Consider the following 21,732-nt stretch of genomic DNA (forward strand, 5'->3'; position numbering starts at 1 on the left):
CCTCTCTCTCTCTCTCTCTCTCTCTCTCTCTCTCTCTGACACATGAACGAGTTTGCCAAGACCTAAGTTTTGTACGGTAAAATAAACGTAATTTATCTACTTCATTTAGTTTTGAATAGTATCAATTGCATATCATTTTCTTCTTTTTTTTTAATTTTTATTCTAACCTTCACTCAAGCGATGTAAAGTTACTTATAAGTATTTTTTTGTTTATTAATTTATCATATAAAATTATTGTGTTTACACACGTTACCCCTTGGAAGAGCTAGTGTAAACAAACGCTACGTAGGTTCTATTATGCATAAAGACTTGTAGAAGTCTTAATGAAGTCCTCCACGTTTATGGTGATAATGTTGAGCCGGAATTGGAAAGGATAGTGAAATGTCTATCATTCTCTGATGGTAAACAGGCAGGTAAAGGAGTCATCATTCATGGGTGTCAAATGGGAAGGGCCATTGGACAAGAAGCCAGTAGTGACATTTTGAAGGCAGGACTAAAATATTCTTTACGTGTGTGTTCCAGAGAGAGATAATTTTTATGGCTACACATAATACTTCTGTACGTGTGTGTGTTTGTGTGTGTACCTTCTAAAACGAAAAGGGTGAGAGAGTGGATAATAATTTTCATCCATTCTTTCCTGTAACTCCGTTGCGTTGCTCGTAAGTCAAATCTCATGCGACATGACTCCATAAGATTTCGTTCAAAATTCACTAACTGGCAACTAGTATGCTCCATATTTATATATTATTTCTATGCGAAAACGCAATTATTGCATACAATAAGTTCATAATATGTTTCATAAGAGTGAAATTTGTCACATATTTCAAAACTGTAAGAAAATATCCCGTGTAGCCAAATTTCAGAAAAAACTCTTATGAAATATTTTCAGATCTTTCGTTCACACATCGCTGAAGCTTTTGACCAAAACGAAGTCATCAAACCTCAGTTTAAATGTTAAATAAAAAAACGGGGAAAAAAATTGTCGTAACATTAATAATGCTTCCAAAGCAAGCATAAAATTTGAAGTAGTACTATTTGATTGCTTTTACGTCTCGGCGCTGAAAAAAATTATAAATATGTCTATACAAAAGTAGGATGCGCCCGCCGATATCGTGTGAGGGGAGCATGTGTGACACACCATTAGTGTCGGTACAGTAAGTTCCAAAACTGAAGCGACAAATTTCAGAGAATTTCGTTCGAAATTCACTAACTGGCAACTACAACTCGTAGCTGAAAAATATATTTTTTTTCTACAGTGAAAGCTCTATCAAGCAAAATAAAGCTAACATATGATGCACAAATATCAAATCTATGATATTTATAACAATCATAAGAAAAAATTACGGTGATAGTAATTATTTTAAAGTATAGCAATTACTTCAAACTATAGAAACGAAACAATTTGAAATTTTCGTTCAACACAGGATTACCAACATTACCAATGTATATTTCGAGCAATGTGGAAACAAATATTTAATATTATAGTGTATTATCAATTATTTTAGCGAAGATGCATAAAACCATGCAAGTATCAATAGAATGTGAAGGGAAAATCTCCGCGACATTAAACATAATCAACCATGAATGCACCTAGATTCAATGGAGAAGTTGGGGTTGGTTGGTAGTTCTGACTGTAGCTTCTAGGACCGAGCATAAAACACCATCTTCGAGAAAGGCTCTAACTGCTGCTGCTACCTTCAGGTGACTAGGTCTAGTTCCGGGCATTGCAAGGCTTACAATGCAGGGCCACTGTCTGTTATTTAGGCAAAGATAGAACCTTCAGGACCGACACCAGGACCTGTCCTTGCACCTGGGAAACAGACTCGCTATATAAAAAATAAGAAAGTCGGTCGCAAACAACCAGAACACCCGTAAAATCACCATCTGGTTAAGTAGGGAGACGACAGACCCCAACCACCCCTCCCCCCCTCTACCTCTACCCACAATACTAACTCCACCCTTTTCACTTCAACCTATTACTTTAAATCTTCGAATCATATCCCAACTGTGAAATTTAAGACTGAATTTGCGTAAGTGGGCGTATCAAAAGGGAGTGATATCACCCAAATTCATATCACCACTGACAACCAGCAATCAGTTCGATCCAGTCAAGTATTATTGCATAACAGAAATTTATGAGTTTTTGGGTATATATATATATATATATATATATATATATATATATATATATATATATATACATATATATAAAGAAGTACCCGAGCATGACCAATAGGCCTAGTGCTCGATTCTTAAAACAGACCTCTGGTTATTCCTGATAGATAAAAACGTCCTGAGAGAGAGAGAGAGAGAGAGAGAGAGAGAGAGAGAGAGAGAGCATAACAGGGGATACTCGAATTAAAAAATACCCGTCAAGAATATTCACCACTCCGGATCGTATTGGATAAGATAGTCTCACTTATGCACTGAAAGAAAGAAAAAAAAAAAAGGTGGAAACCTACGAAATACTTGTTTGGTGCGACCCTGAACGCAATTCCGCATGCAAAAATTTGCACAATCGAGAAATTCGATGAAATTATTAACTAACAAGCTGGAAAATATATTTCCTTGATTCTTGAAATAGGCCTAACCATGTAACCAACGCTAAACGCGCACATAACTTGGATTTCGTTTTTTTTTTTTTTTTTTTTTTTTTTTTTTTTTTTTTTTTTTTTTTTTTTTTTTTTTTTTTTTTTTTTTTTTTTTTTTTTTTTTTTTTACACCAACTTGTCTTATTTATATTTCAATTAATCAGATGCTAAACTTCTCTGTGCTTTATCAAAAGAAATCATAATAACTTTCGATATAACGCTATAAAAGTAGAAAGTTAATTTACAAATATTAGGCCAATGCTTATGCACACGGTTCCTGTTGCCATTCTATGGTGAACTCTTCATATCACACTTTGGAAGCCGCAGATGTTTCTTTGGGGAAATTCTTTTTTTTTTCTATTAATAAACAATTACTGAACTTACATTGATCATTCACAGGGGAAATACTTTGTGCGCTTATACAGTTAATCACTGATACGTATTATCAGATAAATAGGATGACAATAATTGGAATAAAATATACTAACTGGCAACCCCATGAGTTTCTATAGAAGTACGATCAATTCTGAGATTTGTCGCTTCACTTCTGGAACTTACTGTACAACAACCACCGCCTGGGGTAACGTATGTCTACAATGAGTAGCGACAATGAAATTATCTTGAACACATTTACGCTATGTGTTAGAGGAATATTAGGATTTTCATATATAATTATTTGTTATATTTCTTAAATACAATAATGATGCCATACTAGCAAATATTCGCCCATACAATTATTCTTTTGTCAAAGCCAAGATATTGTTAACTATACTCTGTTTTTTTTCATCTGTCCATCCGCCTGTGGTGTTTTTGTATGGTAACACTGCGTCCCGGGCTTTAGATAGTTACATTCAGCTTGCATTCAACGATTATAATAATATCCTATTTCGAATATTAACGGTGTAATTCGCATACAGTAAATTATTAAAACACTTTTCAGTTGCAAATGTACACCCAGATATCCTTTTAATTAACCTAACACTTACACACAGCGTAACTATTTACCGGGACGCAGTGTTGCCATACACAAACACCATAGGCAGATGGACAGGTGAAAAAAAACAGAGTATAGGCCTAGGTGTTAGATTTCTTTACTTTTCACTTAACATTCACATCTCTCTATTAACAATATCTGGCCAGAAAGCAAATGAGGTTATCTACACATTCTTGCACTTCAAGTTACCTTATGAAAGAATAAATTAAACACCAAAAGCAAGCAGAGGGACTTTTTAAGAAAATATTGTAAACCAGTTGAAAAACAAGTGTTCCATATGCCTTGATATTAATACTTATGATATTTCGATTAATAGCCATCTTCTCCATATAATCAAAATCATCATCACCTTTTATTCCTCAAAGAATAGGCAATCTCTACAAATAAAAACATTAGTAACAGATTACATCTCAGAAAGCTTGATTATTCAATTAGGCCTATAAATCATTTTGCAACATACAGGCAGCTTAAAAACAGCCTAAAACTTCAACATTCGAAGAAAAGTGATTATAATTCATATTTCTATTGTATTCGTCAAAGAACAGGTAATCTCTACAAATAAACTCATTAGTAACAAATACATCTCAGAAGGCTTAGATTTTTTTTAGGCCTGTAAATCATTTTGCAACTTACAGGCAGCTTAAGCACACCCGAAAGCTTCAACACTCATAGAAAACTTGTTTTAATTCATATTCCTACTTTGAAAATGTTGTAATGACTCTTGAGCTTATTAGGTCTACTGTCACAATGCAGTTATGTTGACCAGTCGGAGGAGCATGTTAAGTGCTTTCATTGATTGCACCGCTAACCTTATTACACCGCACTTTGAACCAAGCAGCGTAAAAAAAGAAAATCAGTTCAAATCACACAGATTACGAACTATACCAATGCATAAAAGGGATCATATTTATAAAACCATAAGGAAAATAGGGCTAGCTGTGAATTCACAAACTTTTCTAAGACATGTATGACATTAAGAAAAAAGTTTAACACTACTTGGCAACGCCACATTGAGTCTGAGAATCTGGACGGTGCAAAAAGAATTATGTCGCATGAGATTTGAGCACCACTACACGTACTATCGGCTAAAAAACTGGTGGCAGAGTTTCATAATTTTTCGTTCACCTGCCTGACGCACGATTCATGCCTTATTTATCTATTTTTCTTTTCAAAGATGGAAGAAATCATATGTAATGACGTTAAAAACAGTCACTGATATCTTTAGAACATTATGTTATATTATTGTGTAAAACTATTTTCCATATAGCAAAATTGACGTGAACGAAATGAAGTGATAAAAAACGTCATATCACAACCATAGATATACATTTCCAAATAGATAGGAGACACCTATCACTGATAGTATTGCATAAACATAGTCTTTAAATTATGATTTCAATATTAAGTTGAAGGTAGTTGAACTATTCCATTTGTTAAATTTTACAGAAAACATTGGAATCTCACAAAATGCTATCAAATTTAAAAAAAAAACGATATCCTAACAGTGTGAACAAGGCGACCTCACTCTATTGCTTTTGATGTTATGTGCACGGGAATCTAATGTCGATGTGTCATTTATCGATCTAAGAAGCATCCCACGATGAGCGAGAGACAATTATTGCACTGCATTCGGTGCAAGTTCCTGTTGGAGAGGTATCAAGAAAGTTTAATAAACCGGAGAGAATCATACATAGATGAACCAAATTGTTTAAAGAACGGCAAAATTTAGAACATGGGCCTAGAGGTGGAACACCTCGAAGCACCACAAGAGAGCAAGACAATACAGTAGTGTAAATGTTGCTGAGCAACATTCATTTGTGAATTTTGAATTCTAGTTCCTCGTCTGATGAATACTTTAGAAGGAGAGGAAGATTTTTAAATCTACGCTTGTAACCTTTGATAGTTGTCTAATGAATAAAAGTCTAATGAATAAGCAAACTTATCTTTGATGGATGAGAGATTCAGTTAGGCTTACTCTTTTTGTTTTGTTTTCTATCGGTGGCCAGTGAATACCATGGATAGGGAGGGAAACAGTTTCAATGATGCGTGTATTTTTTCTTTTTCAAAACTTAAAGTAATACATTTTATTGGGACGATACTTTTATTACACATCGGTCCCTAAATCCCTCCATCACTCCTATACGCCACCTCCGCTCTCTTCTACATCTCAAGCGACTCAATCCGACTGCTAGCTACGAACTCCATCGCGGGAAATCATCACTAATGATAACGGTTATTTTAAAAATCCCCGCACTGACAACGGACGCCTTAAAAGGCATGTTTATAAAATATTTTCTGTTCAAAGAAACTTTATCTTTCATTCCCCAAAATATGTGCATACACTCGTGTTACCCCCTATAGCCGTCAAAGAGCAACCCTTGATTAAAAAAGTAGGTTTTGAGAGAGAGAGAGAGAGAGAGAGAGAGAGAGAGAGAGAGAGAGAGATGAAATAGACTTAAACGAGAACGTCACCTTTCGTATTTCTTAGCCTTTCAGCTACTTATAATATGCTTATGGTAGTAGGTCTAGGTATACATGTGAAACTAATTTGAATTAATTTCTATTTAGAAGAAATGAATAGCTACAGAAAGATCAACCTAAGAAAGCTTTAATGAAAGTAAGCCTTTCTTAATGTATTCGTCAGTTTTGACTCCCACAGCTTTCCAACGTGTCGAAATGAAACAGGATGACATGCAAGGAATTCGATAAAAAATAAGACTGAATTATATTCGTTTGATTTTTTTATGACTGCTTTTTGACTTTGAATAGCTAGGTCTGAGTTAATTATGTTAAGCAATTGTGAAAAGGATAAGAAAGGCGAACATGGCTAATAAAACAAGAATAACGGGAATAATCAAATAAAGCAGATTAATATATGTTATATATATATATATATATATATATAAATATATATAATGTGTGTGTGTGTGTCGATTTAAATATTCATTTATATTACGTATCCGAGAGAGTATATTGCTGAAAATAGACCTAGGCTAATCATGTGTGAAAATCAGAAGTCCAGTTTAGGCCCACTAAATGAGTCATGCAAATTATTTTATTGATCAAAGGACAAAATTAGTTTAATTAAACATTGTTTTCAAAGAATGTTAACACCTTGATGTATTATTTATCGGCTGTAGGAGACGAAATGACAACACCCCAGTGCAGTACGATACGTTGAGTCAAGACTCGAGCGGCAGCAAAGCCAACTTCAAAATGCTTAGGTATGCTGTCACGAAGCTAGAGTTGAGAATAAAATTAGAAATCGTGGACTCATCGGTATATATTTTCCTTACTTTGCAAAATAATTACCTTTAATACGTTGAATAAGTCTACTCAATTCTAATGTAATTTATTTCAAGTATAGCACCTATGAAAGGAAATATTATTTATTGTTAAGTAAATAATGTGGCACCTGCATATGGCAATATTTCCATAACGAACAATGAATTAAGAAACTACGCCAATTCTTCGTTGGCCGACAGTACATATGTCAGTTAAAGGAAAGTTTGACGAAAAAAAAAAAAAAGGCATCCATTTATGAGATCGTTCTTTTGTCATTTTCGTGTTTTTCCTTTGTTTATTTGTCTTCTTAGTCGTTCGTTATTTACTTGACTTATTTACACGCAAGTGTGTGTGATATAAGGAAAAGCTAATTAGATAAAAAGGTAAATATATCACGCTTTTTGTGTGGTGAAGTAGACTGGCTACTTTGTTAAGTGAGCAAAACACGTGTACTTAAAACTCATTTGCTGCAGGCAAATGAGTTTTAAGTACACATATATTTATATACGATAAAAAATTAAAAAGTATATCAGGCTTTTCTTGTGGATAAGTAGACGTTATTTTTTTCAGTAACCCGAAATATTTATTAATGATTACTTTAGAGTCAATTGAACTCGTCTTTAAATATCTCAGAGGAAACTATTCGATTCCATTTGGTTTTGTGACGTCAAAATATATAAGAATTATTTTTAGTCCTTTGATTATAGAAATCTATGGTACGTGGGTTCTGTCTTAAGTCTAAACACTTAATAAAAGAGAATTGTGCAAAATAAAAAAAATAAAAAAAACACTTACAAAATTGAATAGAGTTTTAGCATCATCTTGAAAGAATTGACTGGAATGAATTCACTGTCCTTTATATTAATCTAGAATCCGTTAGGAATAATTAAATAAAACAGAACTTTGCAAGAATTTTGAAAGAATTCTCTGGAACAAAATTAAGTCTGGGAGGATATATATATATATATATATATATATATATATATATATATATATATATATATATATATATATATACTTTTAGGGCATAGTTTTTCTCTAATACAATTTTCGTTAAAAGCAATTGCTTTAGTGGCATCAATAAGTTTCTTGCATAGATGTTCACGACAGGAAGCCATCTCTACAAGAGCTCATAGAAGGCACCCAGGTCGTACACAGAGAAGACAACTACGGTCGCCTCTTAATAACGGAAGCAGTGAGCATCGCTATTCAGAAGCCGACCTTGAACGTCCAACAAGAATCGGACCATATACTCCCCTCCAGCAGGAGAAGGAATACCCAAGCCAACAGGGACCAGACAGCGCGCCCCAATCCACCGAGAACATCGCGCCCCTTGGAAGGCATGAGAAGACCCAGCGTCAGCGAAAGTCAAGTAACATCCTTACTCAGGTCGCTGAGACCCCGCCCAACACGAATCAGCAACCGTTAACCAACGTAGACCATTTTGGACACACACACACACACACACTCAAATTTAAATCATACACATTTATGTATAAACAGAAATTATCTCTTGTACCTTTATGCATGCTATAAAATATATACATATATTTGTACTCCCGTATTTAGATTTCTATATTCATTTTCATTCCTGTATGTAATTTTGTAATTTTTATCTAAAACCAACATGTAACATATTAAATTTTAAACATACATTTAAGGAAACTCTAGCACATGGCATTGTATTTTGAATATTTATTTAACCACTGTTTAAACTTTCACTCTTATTTTGTCGCAGTACATATGTCCTTATATTCTTTGTAACTAAAACAACGCCCTTAAGCTGTTAATCCCTAGACTAACCAGTACCCATACCTCGAGGTCATACCTCCCACACGATGAGATAAATAGGCCGAAAGGTCAGATTGTAAGTCAGTAGTCGCTTGATAATGCCATAAGGCGAAACAGCTGTCGTGACAAAATTCAATAAATGGAAGAAGGAAGTCTGCGTATATTTCACCAGAAATTGACGAACGAGAATCGGAAAAAACTTCGTCGGTATGAAGATACCTGCAAGAAACTTATTGATGCCACTAAAGCAATTGCTTTTAACGAAAAATATATATATATATATAGACTAGGTATATATATATATATATATCTATTATATATATATATATATATAAACAATTAGAAAAAACGTGTAAATTAAATATTGCCATTTTTGTTTGGTTGAAAACATTTATTTCGTATTACGTACAATCAATATATTCATTCATAAAATAATGGTTATGATGATGATGATGATAGCGATGATAAAATTATATAATATTTGATTATGTATTTACATGCGATTATGAATTATTTTGACGGGTCTCATTAGACTTACAACCTAGGGCTAAGTTCAGAAAGCTTATTCAGACTTTGGCGCAAAGCTTATTATTAGACCTATGACGTAGGCCTACCTTCAGAAGGCTTATTCAGACTTCGGGGTAAAGCCTGTTAGTCCTACGACCTAGGCCTAACTTCAGAAGTCTTGTTATCCAGACTTTTCAGCAAAGCCTGCTGGTGCTTCCTGGCCGCGTTCGTCAACGGCAGTTCCGGTAGCGTCATCATGACGCAATCCTGCTCCGCTTTGTTGGAGGCGAAGTAGACGTTGACCATTCCCGAATACACCTCCACCTCCCGCGTCCCGCAGGAGTCGAAATGCTCATCCTGGAGGGCGCGAAGCTCCGAGACCTCCTCGGCCATCTTGTCTAAGCCGAACTCCAGAACCGCCCTTCGGTGTTTGGCCAAGAAGTGGTCGTAGAGCAAAACGTCCGCGCTATTGAGCTCCCTGAGGGCACTGAGGAGTTCTGGATCCAAGGGCGGCTTCACCTCCTCCCTCCGGGCGTTCATGGTGAAGGAGACCACGTCGTGGGGCGTCCAGCAGAGGAGGTGTCTCAGGAGAACCAGGGACTCGTCCATGAACTCCGAAATCATGACCAGGTCGAAGAGTTTGTCCAGGCGGTCCATCGCTGACCTCAGTTGGGTCACCGACATGTTGTCCGGGTAGCCCAGGTCGAAGAGCACCTGGTTCCTGCCGAATTTGCCCTGCTTTCGAGGAAGGGCGCCCAGTTTCTGCAGTAGGGGGAAAGGGGGGGGGGGGGAAATTTCGTTAAGTTTTGAAGTGAAAGTGGGTGTTATATAATATTGGGGGATTAAAATAACTTTGCTTTATAGAAATCAAAGACAGATTATTAGGCTTAGAATTTTAAGTCTAATAATCTACATCTAAAATTTTCAACTTTCATTTGATTTCTATAATTAACGGAATCGTACAAAAAAAAGTAATATTTTAAACGTTTAAAAATGTTTAAACATGGTGATTAGTTGTTCATCCTTCTAAAGAATTAGGAGAATCTAAAAAAAATTTTTTTTTTCGTAATTTAAACTTTTAAAGTTAACCATTTTAATCGTAAAGTAGGCTTAAAAGGGATATATGGTCGTTAAACTTTTTTTGAATTAACGCAAAATTGTAATATATATATATATATATATATATATATATATATATATATATATATATATATTGATTCTAATTAAAAGAATAATCACATAAATTCAATTAAAATAACACTATAGAGGTCACAAATCTGCAACATCTTCACTTATAGGCCTACGAACCTCGATAGGCATATCCCTAAACTGCGTCAGGTTGAGTCCGTAGGCCTCGCCCAACCTGTAGAAATTGAAGAGGCTCTCGTACTGCCTTGCGGGATCCCTGAGGATCGTCACCCATCGCGAGTCTTCGTGTAGGACCTTGGAATGCTCCGGAACGTTGAGCCTGGAGTGGATGGCGAAGAGGTCCACCTTACCTCCAGGGGGTAAGAGGTGGTTTGGGATCATCTCGGCCTGAAATATGAGGTTTTGAAGGGATAAACTCAAGAATTTTGAAGAAGATTGAGAAATGATTTGGGTTAATTCCGAGTAATGTACAAAATTAGATTGTATTTACTTTTCAATTAGGCCTAGCTAGGCTTATATATCTTGTGAATAGAAAGACTGCTTTCCAGTAAGCCCAGCTAGGCTTATACCTACCAACCTCTTGCAAATGGAAAGACTGTGATTTTTAAAATAATATTGGCTAGGCATATACATCTTAATATAGCAAGATTATGCTATTTAATAAGCTTTGTTAACCCTGTAGACCTCTTATTAATGGAAATATTAATATTTTATTAAGCTTAGGCCAATACCTCTCATGAATAGAGAGATTACGAATTTTAATGCGCCTAGTTAGGCCTCTACCTCTTCAAAATGGAAATATTGGATTTTGATATGCTTAGCTATGCCTATACCTCTTGCAAATAGAAAGATTGATGTTTTAATAAGCTTTGTTAGGCCTATCCCTCTTACAAATGTAAAGCTTATGATCTGTAATGAACCTAATTAGGCCTATACTTCTATACACCTATAGAAAGATTATAGTTTTCTAATAAGCCTAGCTTGGCGTAAACCTTTTATGAATTGGAAAATCGTGAAATATATATATATATATATATATATATATATATATAAAACTCACCTTAAATGACTCAGTATTCCGAATGTATTCCCGCTCGCCGGTAGTGCGAAAGTCAGGTTGTTCTTGAGACCGTACCTCATGAAAACATTCTGAAATAAATTATTTTTATTAAAAAAAAAACGAAGGGACCGGTCAGATTTCTATGTTAAAGTTCCAAGCAGAGGTAAGTTATGTATACGCATGTGCTTATAATCAATAAAGTCATATCGCTTACTTGGACGGTAGAAGACCCGCACTTATGAGTCTTCAAGAACATGACGTGTTGGTGAGGGAGACACTGGCTTCCATTTTTCTCCTCGTTTGATTTGAAGATGTTGAACCTGGAATTGTCAATGTTTGTGAGGAGATAGCTCTATCATATGGACTGGATTGTGTGTATTAGAGTAAAAAGTATGTTTAAAGTGAGGAAAAAGTGCATTAGTCAGACATGGATTGAGTGCAAGATGGCACCTTTTGCAAGGAAAGATATTGAACCTAGAAACTTTAATATTTATTAAGATAATAGCTTTGACATATGGGATGGAATAGAACCAGTGGGCTTGCTTGGATACACGAGGAAAGGGTATATTTAAAGTGAAGGAAACAGTATATTAGATTAGAGAGACAGAGGTTACGTGCAAAGCAGGAGGTAACTGGCACCATTTGTAAGGAAAGATATTGAACCTGGAAGTTTCAATATTTGTGTAAAGATAGTTCTAATTTATGGGTTGGAATAGAACCAGTGGGCTGGCTTTAATGTTATTAGAATAAAAGTATGTTTAAAGTGAGGAAAACCGTATATAAGTGCGAGATAGTTGGTAAATGGCGCCACATTTGTAAGTGTTTTTGTCAACTTGTTAACAAGCTTCTGTGTAGGCCTAATAAGTGGCTTAAGTTGTTAATAACACTTAAGGACAGTTGTTACATATAATAACAATAATAGAGAAAAAAAGTAAATGCAACAAATAAAGGGAAAAAGAGAGAAACATAAAGAAAATAATACATACAAATTTAGAAAATATCTTAGAACGTGGCAGATAGGCCTACATGACAACAACCAACCTGATGCTATTGACTGGGTGCAGCTCCAGCACGCCAGGTGAGTTGTAGAACAAAACGAACAAAGGTGAGATGATTACTAGGCACAGGGCCAGGATCCTTAGGTGACGTAGGGTGTACATGACCTAAAAATGAGAGAAAAATAGTATAGGTCTAGAGAAGATAAATATGTTTGTAGAAAACATAGATAATCAAGCTTTATTTATAAACAATCTTTGGTTTCCTGGTCCTGTAAGTGGTAAGTAATATCCTTAACAGCATCATTTATTTTCTTCTCAGAACGACAAGAAAAAAATGGCATAGGTCTAGAGAGGGTCAGCGTGTTTGTAGAAAACATTATAGATAATAAAGTTTGATAGATGTATAGTAACTGTTTTCATAGGCCTATAAATGCTAACGTAATATCCTCAACAGTATAATTAATACCTTCGAAAAGTAAATAGCATAGGCCTATAGAGGGTCAATGTGTTTGTAGAAAACCGATTATAAAGGTTGATAAATAGATAATGATTGTTTTTATATATCTATAAGGGCTAAGTCATATCCTAAAAGGCATGATTTAAATTCTATGCATCAAGTTTGGTTCATATAGGTATCTTTGCTTTTTATAGGCCTAAGAGTGTTAAGTAATATGCTAAGAAAAGTATAATTTAAGTTCTTTGCAAAGATGTGCATTTATATTTTTATGTAGAAATATATTTTTGTCTAATTTAATCATTTAACTTCGAAAAATAACTCGTAAAAAAAAACTACAATATTTTTTGTGATTTATAGACAAAATTGAATCAGTAGTATATATAGACTTATATTTATTTAGAAAAATATATCCGTTTATTAGGTACAGTTAATTTTAAACAATTTTTGGTTAATCAATTTAATCAAGAGTAATAAAAGTAATCTCGTTTTCACTGAACACCCCTTGAGACACCCTATCACACATTCGTATGTCAGACATCATTTAGGGTATAAGTCATAATCATCAATACAGAGAATAATGATAAGATAATTTATTATTCTGACCCAAATATGACATCAGTGACGATGGTACCTACTACCGTTTTCGATGACAGACGCTTTCTGCGTGAATTTTCATACATTTAAACATACATGAAAAGGCGTATGACTATTTGTTAAATACACATTATGTATTTATATATACATATGTTAGTTTAAAGTATTTGAAAGTAACAAAATACGTGATTGATTCACTTACTGTATTTTACTTATGAGGTAGCATCGTCCCCTCGTGACCTCATTATTATTACGGAATCTTCCTCACTGCTCACATTTTTTCTTTATCTTTCCTCGCGAATGAAGAATCACTAAACTGCTTAAATTACTTAAATAAATAACTTTGTGTATTAATTTCATCTACATTACACTGTTTTTTTTTATAATTTCATTCCTCGAAGAAATAAATCACTTTTCAAAGAAGAAGAATTAGTTATATCACAGTCTACTTTTTTGTCTTTCCTCACGATTGAGGAATCAGTAGTTACTTAAATCACTTGAACGGGTAACTTTATGCATTAATTTCATTCACATCACTTAGATTTTTGCTCATATTATTCACCTCGAAAAAGCAAATCACTTTTCAAAGAAAGAAACGATTATTCAGGGAATAATTGCAGTCCAATGTTATAGAATGCATCACTCTTATCCCGGGAAAGGTATCACTTATAAGGGATACGAGGCCTTTTAAGGTCAATAATAACAAGATGTATCCCTTCTCAGACCATTTTCCAGCTTCGGGCTGCGAGAAAAACTGTCATAAAAGCCAAAATAACGAAAAACTGTCAAAAGGAAATATCCAGCTTATAACACCAGAGCCTCTTCCAGCCGACTGTGCCTGGTCCCAGTCCCACCGTCCAGCCAGCGCTAGCAGGTTCGAACTAACGGTTAACGGGTAACGTTTACTCCTCATTCCCCAACCCCCTCACCCTTCCTCCCCTCCACATCCTAGACAACACTTCCTCATCCTCCATACCTCTCTGGTTCTCTCTCCCTCACCGAGTCAGTGCGGTGTCAGAGAACTCAGAACTTCAACCCAGTCCTTCAGGTTACACTGTATGCAGTCTTCGTGAATGCTTCTCGGGTCCCGGAAAGCGGTATCCCTTTGGATTCGGGGTATCATGTAGTCCAGGCCCTAATGTACAGCAGACCCGTATGCATTTTTTTGTGCCCTAAATTTTTCAATTGCCCTGAGTAGTATGACCCTTGATCTTTATTCCTCATTCGGTCAAACATCTGGTAGTTGGGCATAACTCCAGGACAAGCCCATTTAAATATGACGTCTGTCTGTCATACGAAAAATTTACTTTTTTTAGTTAATGGGCTACAGAAGTAAATTATACTTCTATCTAGAGGTTTTCGATGGTTAGGAATCCATTTCTGACCTAACCTTTGGAGTTTGAGATGCCATTAACCCAGAAATCAAATGTATAGAATTATTTATATATTACAGAGGGTTTTTTAACAGTGTCATGAGAAAATTCTGAGAGCTATTCATGTGTTTATGAAGTTCAGTTATATATAAATACATATATATATATATATATATATATATATATATATATATATATATATATATATTGTTACGAAGTGCCAAGTATCTGGTTACCTTGCATCAAATATTACCTCACCAAAAGCCAAACACCTGAACCCTCATAACACGTTTAAACGACTGAATACACTAAAGGCAACAGTGATCCCTTAACACTTACCAGTATTGCAGAAAATCAGACTAAGTTCATCAAAACAGGTGTGAGGTAATCTTGTAAGTAATTAAATTAATCAAAGGGCATCACTCCATCAACAACTTTAAAAGTCTAAGTATTTCCCTGATTTCAGAAGTCTAAGTACTTCCCTGGTTCTAAGTCACTTCAATTAAATTGAAGGAAAGCAAATCAATTACCACTCTATGTCTCTACCTATCATAAATATAGTCATAATCAAATATAATTATACTGGTGTAAGATAAAGAAAACACTTATAAAAATTTTAAATACAAAAATTTATTATCAAATTCAAATTTTATAAGTGAAATTCACAATATCAGGGAAAATTACTGTTACTTGAAAACAAAGTAAAGTTTAATTAATTCTTGAATCAAATTAAGTAAAATTAAATCAAAATTAATTTATCACAAAATTCAAGAAAATTAATTCAATCAAAATTCAAAAGTGTTAGGCAATAATTGAAATCAGAAATTAATTCACAAGTACTAAACAACAATAAAACTTGAAAAGAATTCTAAGTGAATGCAAATTAATTCACAAGTGTTAAATTTAAATGCGTAATGATAAAGCAATGAAAATAACTAAATCAATTAAACTGTGAATGCAAATGAAAATATAAAATAAAAAGACACACTTCAATAAGAAAATGAAATAAGTGCACAAACAATGGAACAGACAAACACACAAAAAAAAATCAGCAATGTGTAAAAGTGTAAATCTTTTCACTCAAAAACACTGTAACCAACTGTAACCAACAGTTTTTACCAAACCTTCACAACCATCTGTTAAACACAGTTCCTAACCGTTATTAGTTAAACACAATTCCTATCCGTTATTAGTTATTACCTAACCGTTATTAGTTGCAACTAATAAAAATATAACACTTTACCTTGGTATACCAATTTCTTTCTTCCTTAGCTGCAGCTTGTATATTACACTTTCACAAAAACCAGGTGCCATTTCGAAATGTTTGTTCAGATTCCACAAAAGAAACTAAATAACACTAAATAAATTCTAAGAAATATCAAACATGAAATTCTAAAACGTTATGAGTGACCAATTTACGTTACGTTAATATAATCTCAATGATGTCGAATGAGAGAGAGAGAGAGAGAGAGCGAGAGAGATGTTAATGCCTCGAGGTCTTAAGATAGAATGAAAATTTCTTCCTTTTCGGAAGCGGGAGAGAGCAGATGTCAAAATGTTCTTGGCACAAAAGTTTCCAGAAAGTTCGAATCTGATGCAATCTCACATACAAAGTGTGCAATACCCACGTGGGACTTGACAAAGATATACGCGTACAAGAAGAGTCTGTTAAAAAAAAAGACGTACTCTACTCGATAGAGACGGAGGCTAGGTGACAATTAAAATTGACATGTTTTGACAACAACGCAGAAACTCTAGCTCGCTCGCTATCACACGTGCTGATAGAAAAGTTAAAACATTCGTAGCTTTGAAAAGACAAAGATCTCTCTTTACGTTATATACATATATTCTTTTATAACACGTAATGCAAAATCTGAACACACATCTTAAAACATCCTATTCTAAGCTATCTAGGAATCTGAAAAAATGTTGCATAATCTTACATGACATTTCAAAGAGGGGAAACATGCATTTTGAAAGTAGCAATATATAATATATATATATATATATAATATATATATATATATCTATATATATATTATAATATATATATATATATAGTGCTCTCATAACCGAGTCTAAAGTTCCTGTTTTGAGAGTTGGATTCCACAACCTGTCACTGAATATGCTACAGTTCACAAGGCACTCGTCAACTTTCAGTGTGCAGTGCAACACCAATTGGGCCAGACAATTCTACCACTGTTCTGTGATGGATGTGTTTTACATACATTTGCAGATATTGTGATGCATGACCCAAATGTTTTCAATGACATATTTCCCAAGATAGGTATGTTTCTCTACTCCAAAATTCTCTTGCGTTGTGCTGGACGACTTTTGATAGGCACAAGACTAGATGATGGGATAATTGAGTGTGAAATTTATGGGAAGAAAGTCCTCCAATCTGTCCTATCAGGTTCACACTATGTTCGCTTGCTCAAAGGTCTGCTGATGGTCTCGGAAATGAGTGACTCTCTCAAATGGAAAGCTTTCTTTGCTCAGAACTCAGTTGAGACATCCAGTTCATTATTGCAGTCGCTTGCCAACCTCATGACTTCTCTTGCTAGAAAGTCTAATTCTGTAGCAGAATTTAACATTGCGAGCGATACGGCTGGCGAGCTGCAAGAGAGGTACTTGAAGTTTACAGCAGAATGTGAAGCCAGATCAGGTCTCTGTAGGTATTTGGGTATAATTTAAGTCCATTGTACATGTCATAAAACAACTCATTACTGCTAACCGTGATGGGCACTGGTTACTACATGAAGATATTGAGAGCATTTGATTGCATCAACTACTTATGATATGCCTCTTGGTACCTTCAATGGATCGAGGTTCTTGAAGTAGAACACTCTTTGTTATTCCAACACTTCATGATTGGGAAAGTTTGTGGTCAAGGACAGGGAGAGTGGCAAGTTTTGTGCAGTCGCACTTGATATGAAGCTGGAGCAGTCCATTAATAGATCTGAGAAAGGCCCAGGTGGACTGTCATTGTCGGTAGTTCTAGTGATGCGTCCATTGTGGCCGAGTTTGAGCTTCTCTTTCATGAAATTACAGGAATCTCTAACCACCTTCATTCTCTCACAAATGCCCCTAGGGGTCATGACACATTTAGAGGCAAGTGGTGTCCATCATGAGCTTATATGGCCATAAAGGGATGGAGTTTGATATCAATGTATCAAAGTTACAGGACTTTATTCTTCAAAGAGAGAACCCCTATGATGTCAAGGTTTTTGTTCCATTGCACAACACTGTCACCAAAGAGATTGTTAATCCCATGGTACATGAACCACTTCTCAGTGCTTTGAAAAATGATCAGAAACAATATCAGGCATACAGGCAGGAGAAATTTATATTGAAATCTAATAAGCTAAGTGCCGCAATTTCTAAAGTCAATCTACCTCATCTCAACTCAAATGCCAGTGTCCAAAGCTTGATCACAACTCCCAAAACTGCTGCTGTGGCTAAGGAAATTGCACAAGCACATAGGACTTTGGAAATTGTCAAAGAGAGGGGTATACCAGTTTCAGAGATTATGAAGTATGACCTCCTCCCCGACTCTCCTTTGCTTGATGGCGACTTCACCACAAACAGGCAAATCCCAGCTTGTGGCTGAACTTCAGCACCTGACAACAGAGGCACTACAATCACTTCCCCTGGCAGTCACTAATGAAGACTCATGTTTTACTGGATTTATGTCTGAAATTCACCAGTACACTGTGATCTTACGGATACAGGCTTATTCGGACCTTGGCTGATTCGGACCGTGGCGGATTCGGACCAGATTCGGACCTTAATCTTGGCTGATTCGGACCATTTGCTAGGCTGATTTGGACCCATACTAATAATTTTATATGATAGCAATGGGTATTTCTATATAAGCATTCCGCATCGTTCGTCCCTGTGAATACGAAAGCCACCAGGATGGGGCGTCAAATGTATTTCGCCGTGTTTAGTACGAGCCCCTGGGGGTTAATCACAGTCGTCCGAATAAATATTACTTAAAATTCTTGTTCAGGAGGTAAAACTGCATAGGAAAATCGGCCAATCATATGAAGGTCCGAATAAGCTCGGATAAAGGTCCGAATGAGCCAGTACATGGTCCGAATCAGCCTGGTCCGAATCAGCCGAGGTCCGAATAAGCCTGTTCCCGATCTTACACATTTCACGAGCATTGGTGAAATGATTCATACTGTCATGCCGTCTACAAAAAATGCCTGCGACTCAGAGATCATTCAAATAAATTTTGACAGCTATAATGAATTTTTCATCAAGGAAGGTGAGCGTGTCAGAAGAGGAGGTCAATCTGGGGTGGTTGATTTGATCAGTATTAGTGAGGAAGTGCCGATTCCTAAGCAAGTAGACAAGTTTTGGTACTCTGGAAAGAATAGAGAGCAACTGCAAGAGTTGGTCAGTAAGATGGTGTCACGAGACATGCAACATATGGTAATCAGTGGTATGGTAAGAGATGGTGAAGTGATTTGAGCTAATCTGGTAGAGAACAGTAATGTTTCCGATATTCCAGAGCTGTCTAATTGGCAAAAAGAGGCTGACTGCCGCATCATCCCACACATTGAATGGAGTGTCAGTAGAGGGTGTCAACGTGCTGTGAGAATTTCAAATGACACAGACAGCGTTTGTTTGTTTGTTTGTATTGTGTTTTTACGTTGCATGGAACCAGTGGTTATTCAGCAACGGGACCAACGGCTTTACGTGACTCCCGGACCACGTCGAGAGTGAACTTCTGTCACCAGAAATACACATCTCTCACACCTCAGTGGAATGCCCGAGAATCGAACTCGCGGGCACCGAGGTGGCAGGCCAACGCCATACCGACCACGCCACTGAGACGCTTCACAGACAGTGTTGCTCTAATTCTGCGTTATGTGCATCACTTCATTGACAATGGCCTCCAAGAACTGTGGGTTCAGTTTGGGACTGGTGATAGAAGACGTATGATTCCACTTCCCGTCATTTCCCAAAAACTTGGTAGGCCCTATGTCTTTCATTACTGAAGGCTCCCGTGCTCACTGGTGATGACTCCACGAGCCGAATTGGTATGCCAATCATGCAGCATTAGCGAGCAGTCCTACCCAACAACTAGCGAACTTTGCGGAGACTGATGTATTGTCTGATGAGGATCTGCATATGGCTGAAAGATCCTTAGTACGGGCAAGATCAAAGACTGCAGCATCAACCTTTGATGATCTACGTCATGAGATCTATGTCACCAGCATTTAAAGGACTGGAAATGCTGCCTCCAACGTCAAGTACTAATCATGGGCACTTATACCGTGGGTTCTTTGTGTTACATAATGCATTAACAATCATCTCAAACACAACCAAAAAAGTTCCGATGGAAAGACAAAGCGGCCATCTCTTACCGATGAAATTCCTAAGGATACTTCCAGATGACAAGGTAGTTAGTTCCCTACCAGTGCACTAACAAATGTGAAACAAAATGTTGCCAGTATTTCCTATGCAACATACTGCCACAAAGACAGTAGTGACTGTAAAAACAGTGGGGCATGTGCATCTGATGATGGCAACGATTTATAATGAGCTGTCTTTATCCTAAGACGGATGCTGATTGATTCTACCTCATTTGCTATTGGCTGAAACAGAAATGAATTACAATGATCTTTTCACCATGATATGTCACAAAGTTTCCTTTGGAGTTCAGTTAACCTTGTATTGCAATTTGTAAATAAGTGTGTGGATATTATATAACTCATTGCATAAAGTGTTTCTTGTGGCACATATTGCTACAAAGACAGTAGTTATTGTAAAAGCAATGAGGCATGTACATCTGATGATGGCAGCGATTAATAATGAGCTATCTTTATCCTAATACAGATACTGAATATATTTTACCTAATTTGCTACAGATTGAAACAAAAATAAGTTATAACTTTCTTTGCATCATGATAGGTCACGTAAAAAAGTTCCATTTGGAGTTCAGTTAACCTTGTATTGTAATTTGTAAAAGAGTGTGTGGCTATCATATTACTCACTGCATGAAGTGTCTTCCTCACTCCAAATATAAGGCATTTCTATAGATTAAACTCATATGTACATCGATCCATAAAAACTTAGAAGTAGGTGGATTTCTCTTGTCAAATGGTTCATTTGTAGCTGTGTATCAACATTCTGTTTTAAAAGTCTTCAAAATTCAATGTAGATGATATGACCTGTCCTTGACAAACCCCAAATATCTTTCGAACTGCATAGTAATTCCAAAAATAAAATCCGTGTATTGCGTTAGCCAGTAGTTACCATCTTGGGTTTGTGGGTTAATGACAACTCAAACTCTCAAACTAAGGACAGAAATGGATTCCTCACCATTGGAAATCCCCATGTAGAAGCATAATTTACTTCTGTAGCCAATTAACTAAAAAAGTTATTTTTTCAGTATGACCAACAGACACCATATTTAAATGGGCTTGTCCTGGAGTTATGCCCAATTAGCCAGATGTCTGACCGAATGAAGTATCTCTCTCTCTCTCTCTCTCTCTCTCTCTCTCTCTCTCTCTCTCTCTCTCTCTCTCTCTCTCTCTCTCAGTACATGAACTGTTTTTGGCTTGTCTAACCGAATGAAGTATCTCTCTCTCTCTCTCTCTCTCTCTCTCTCTCTCTCTCTCTCTCTCTCTCTCTCTCAGTACATGAATTGTTTTTGGCTTGTCTATTTAAAGGACCTTGCTCTTAGCAATCTCCAGTCAACATTCTGAGACATGCAACTGTCAGTAACATATGTATCTTATGCGATTAGCTAAGTTTAGAATGATAAACTTATTGGTATTTTATTTCTCATATTACATTTAGAATAATAAAGATATTGATGTTTATTCATCGAAGGTTATTAATGGTTGTATTTATCAGCATTTTACATTATTTTTGTATCTTTTATGTACTCTGAATATTTACTTAAAATATACAAGT

At 35.8% G+C, this 21,732-nt stretch overlaps 1 protein-coding gene across 1 annotated transcript; it reads right to left on the reverse strand.

Annotated features, from left to right (window-relative positions):
- Positions 1–9,064: 9,064 nt before the first annotated feature.
- LOC135213334 (galactosylceramide sulfotransferase-like) lies at positions 9,065–17,897 on the reverse strand. Its single transcript, XM_064247311.1, has 4 exons — positions 17,726–17,897; positions 11,378–11,466; positions 10,477–10,704; positions 9,065–9,930 (listed from the first exon to the last, which is right to left on the reverse strand). Exons 1-4 carry the CDS (start codon positions 17,895–17,897, stop codon positions 9,319–9,321), a joined length of 1,101 nt encoding a protein of 366 aa, XP_064103381.1. The 3' UTR covers positions 9,065–9,318.
- Positions 17,898–21,732: the final 3,835 nt, after the last annotated feature.

This window comes from Macrobrachium nipponense, chromosome 42 (assembly GCF_015104395.2).
Source record: "Macrobrachium nipponense isolate FS-2020 chromosome 42, ASM1510439v2, whole genome shotgun sequence".
Classification (NCBI taxonomy): domain Eukaryota; kingdom Metazoa; phylum Arthropoda; class Malacostraca; order Decapoda; family Palaemonidae; genus Macrobrachium; species Macrobrachium nipponense.

Coding starts and splice junctions, on each gene's coding strand:
- LOC135213334 (XM_064247311.1), bottom strand. CDS start 17,897: ATGACCCCTAGGGGCATTTGTGAGAGAATGAAGGTGGTTAGAGATTCC. Junction 11,467..17,725: donor CTGCTCCAGCTTCATATCAA/GTGCGACTGCAC, acceptor AATTTATTTCAG/AATGTTTTCATGAGGTACGG. Junction 10,705..11,377: donor GGAATACTGAGTCATTTAAG/GTGAGTTTTATA, acceptor CTCATATTTCAG/GCCGAGATGATCCCAAACCA.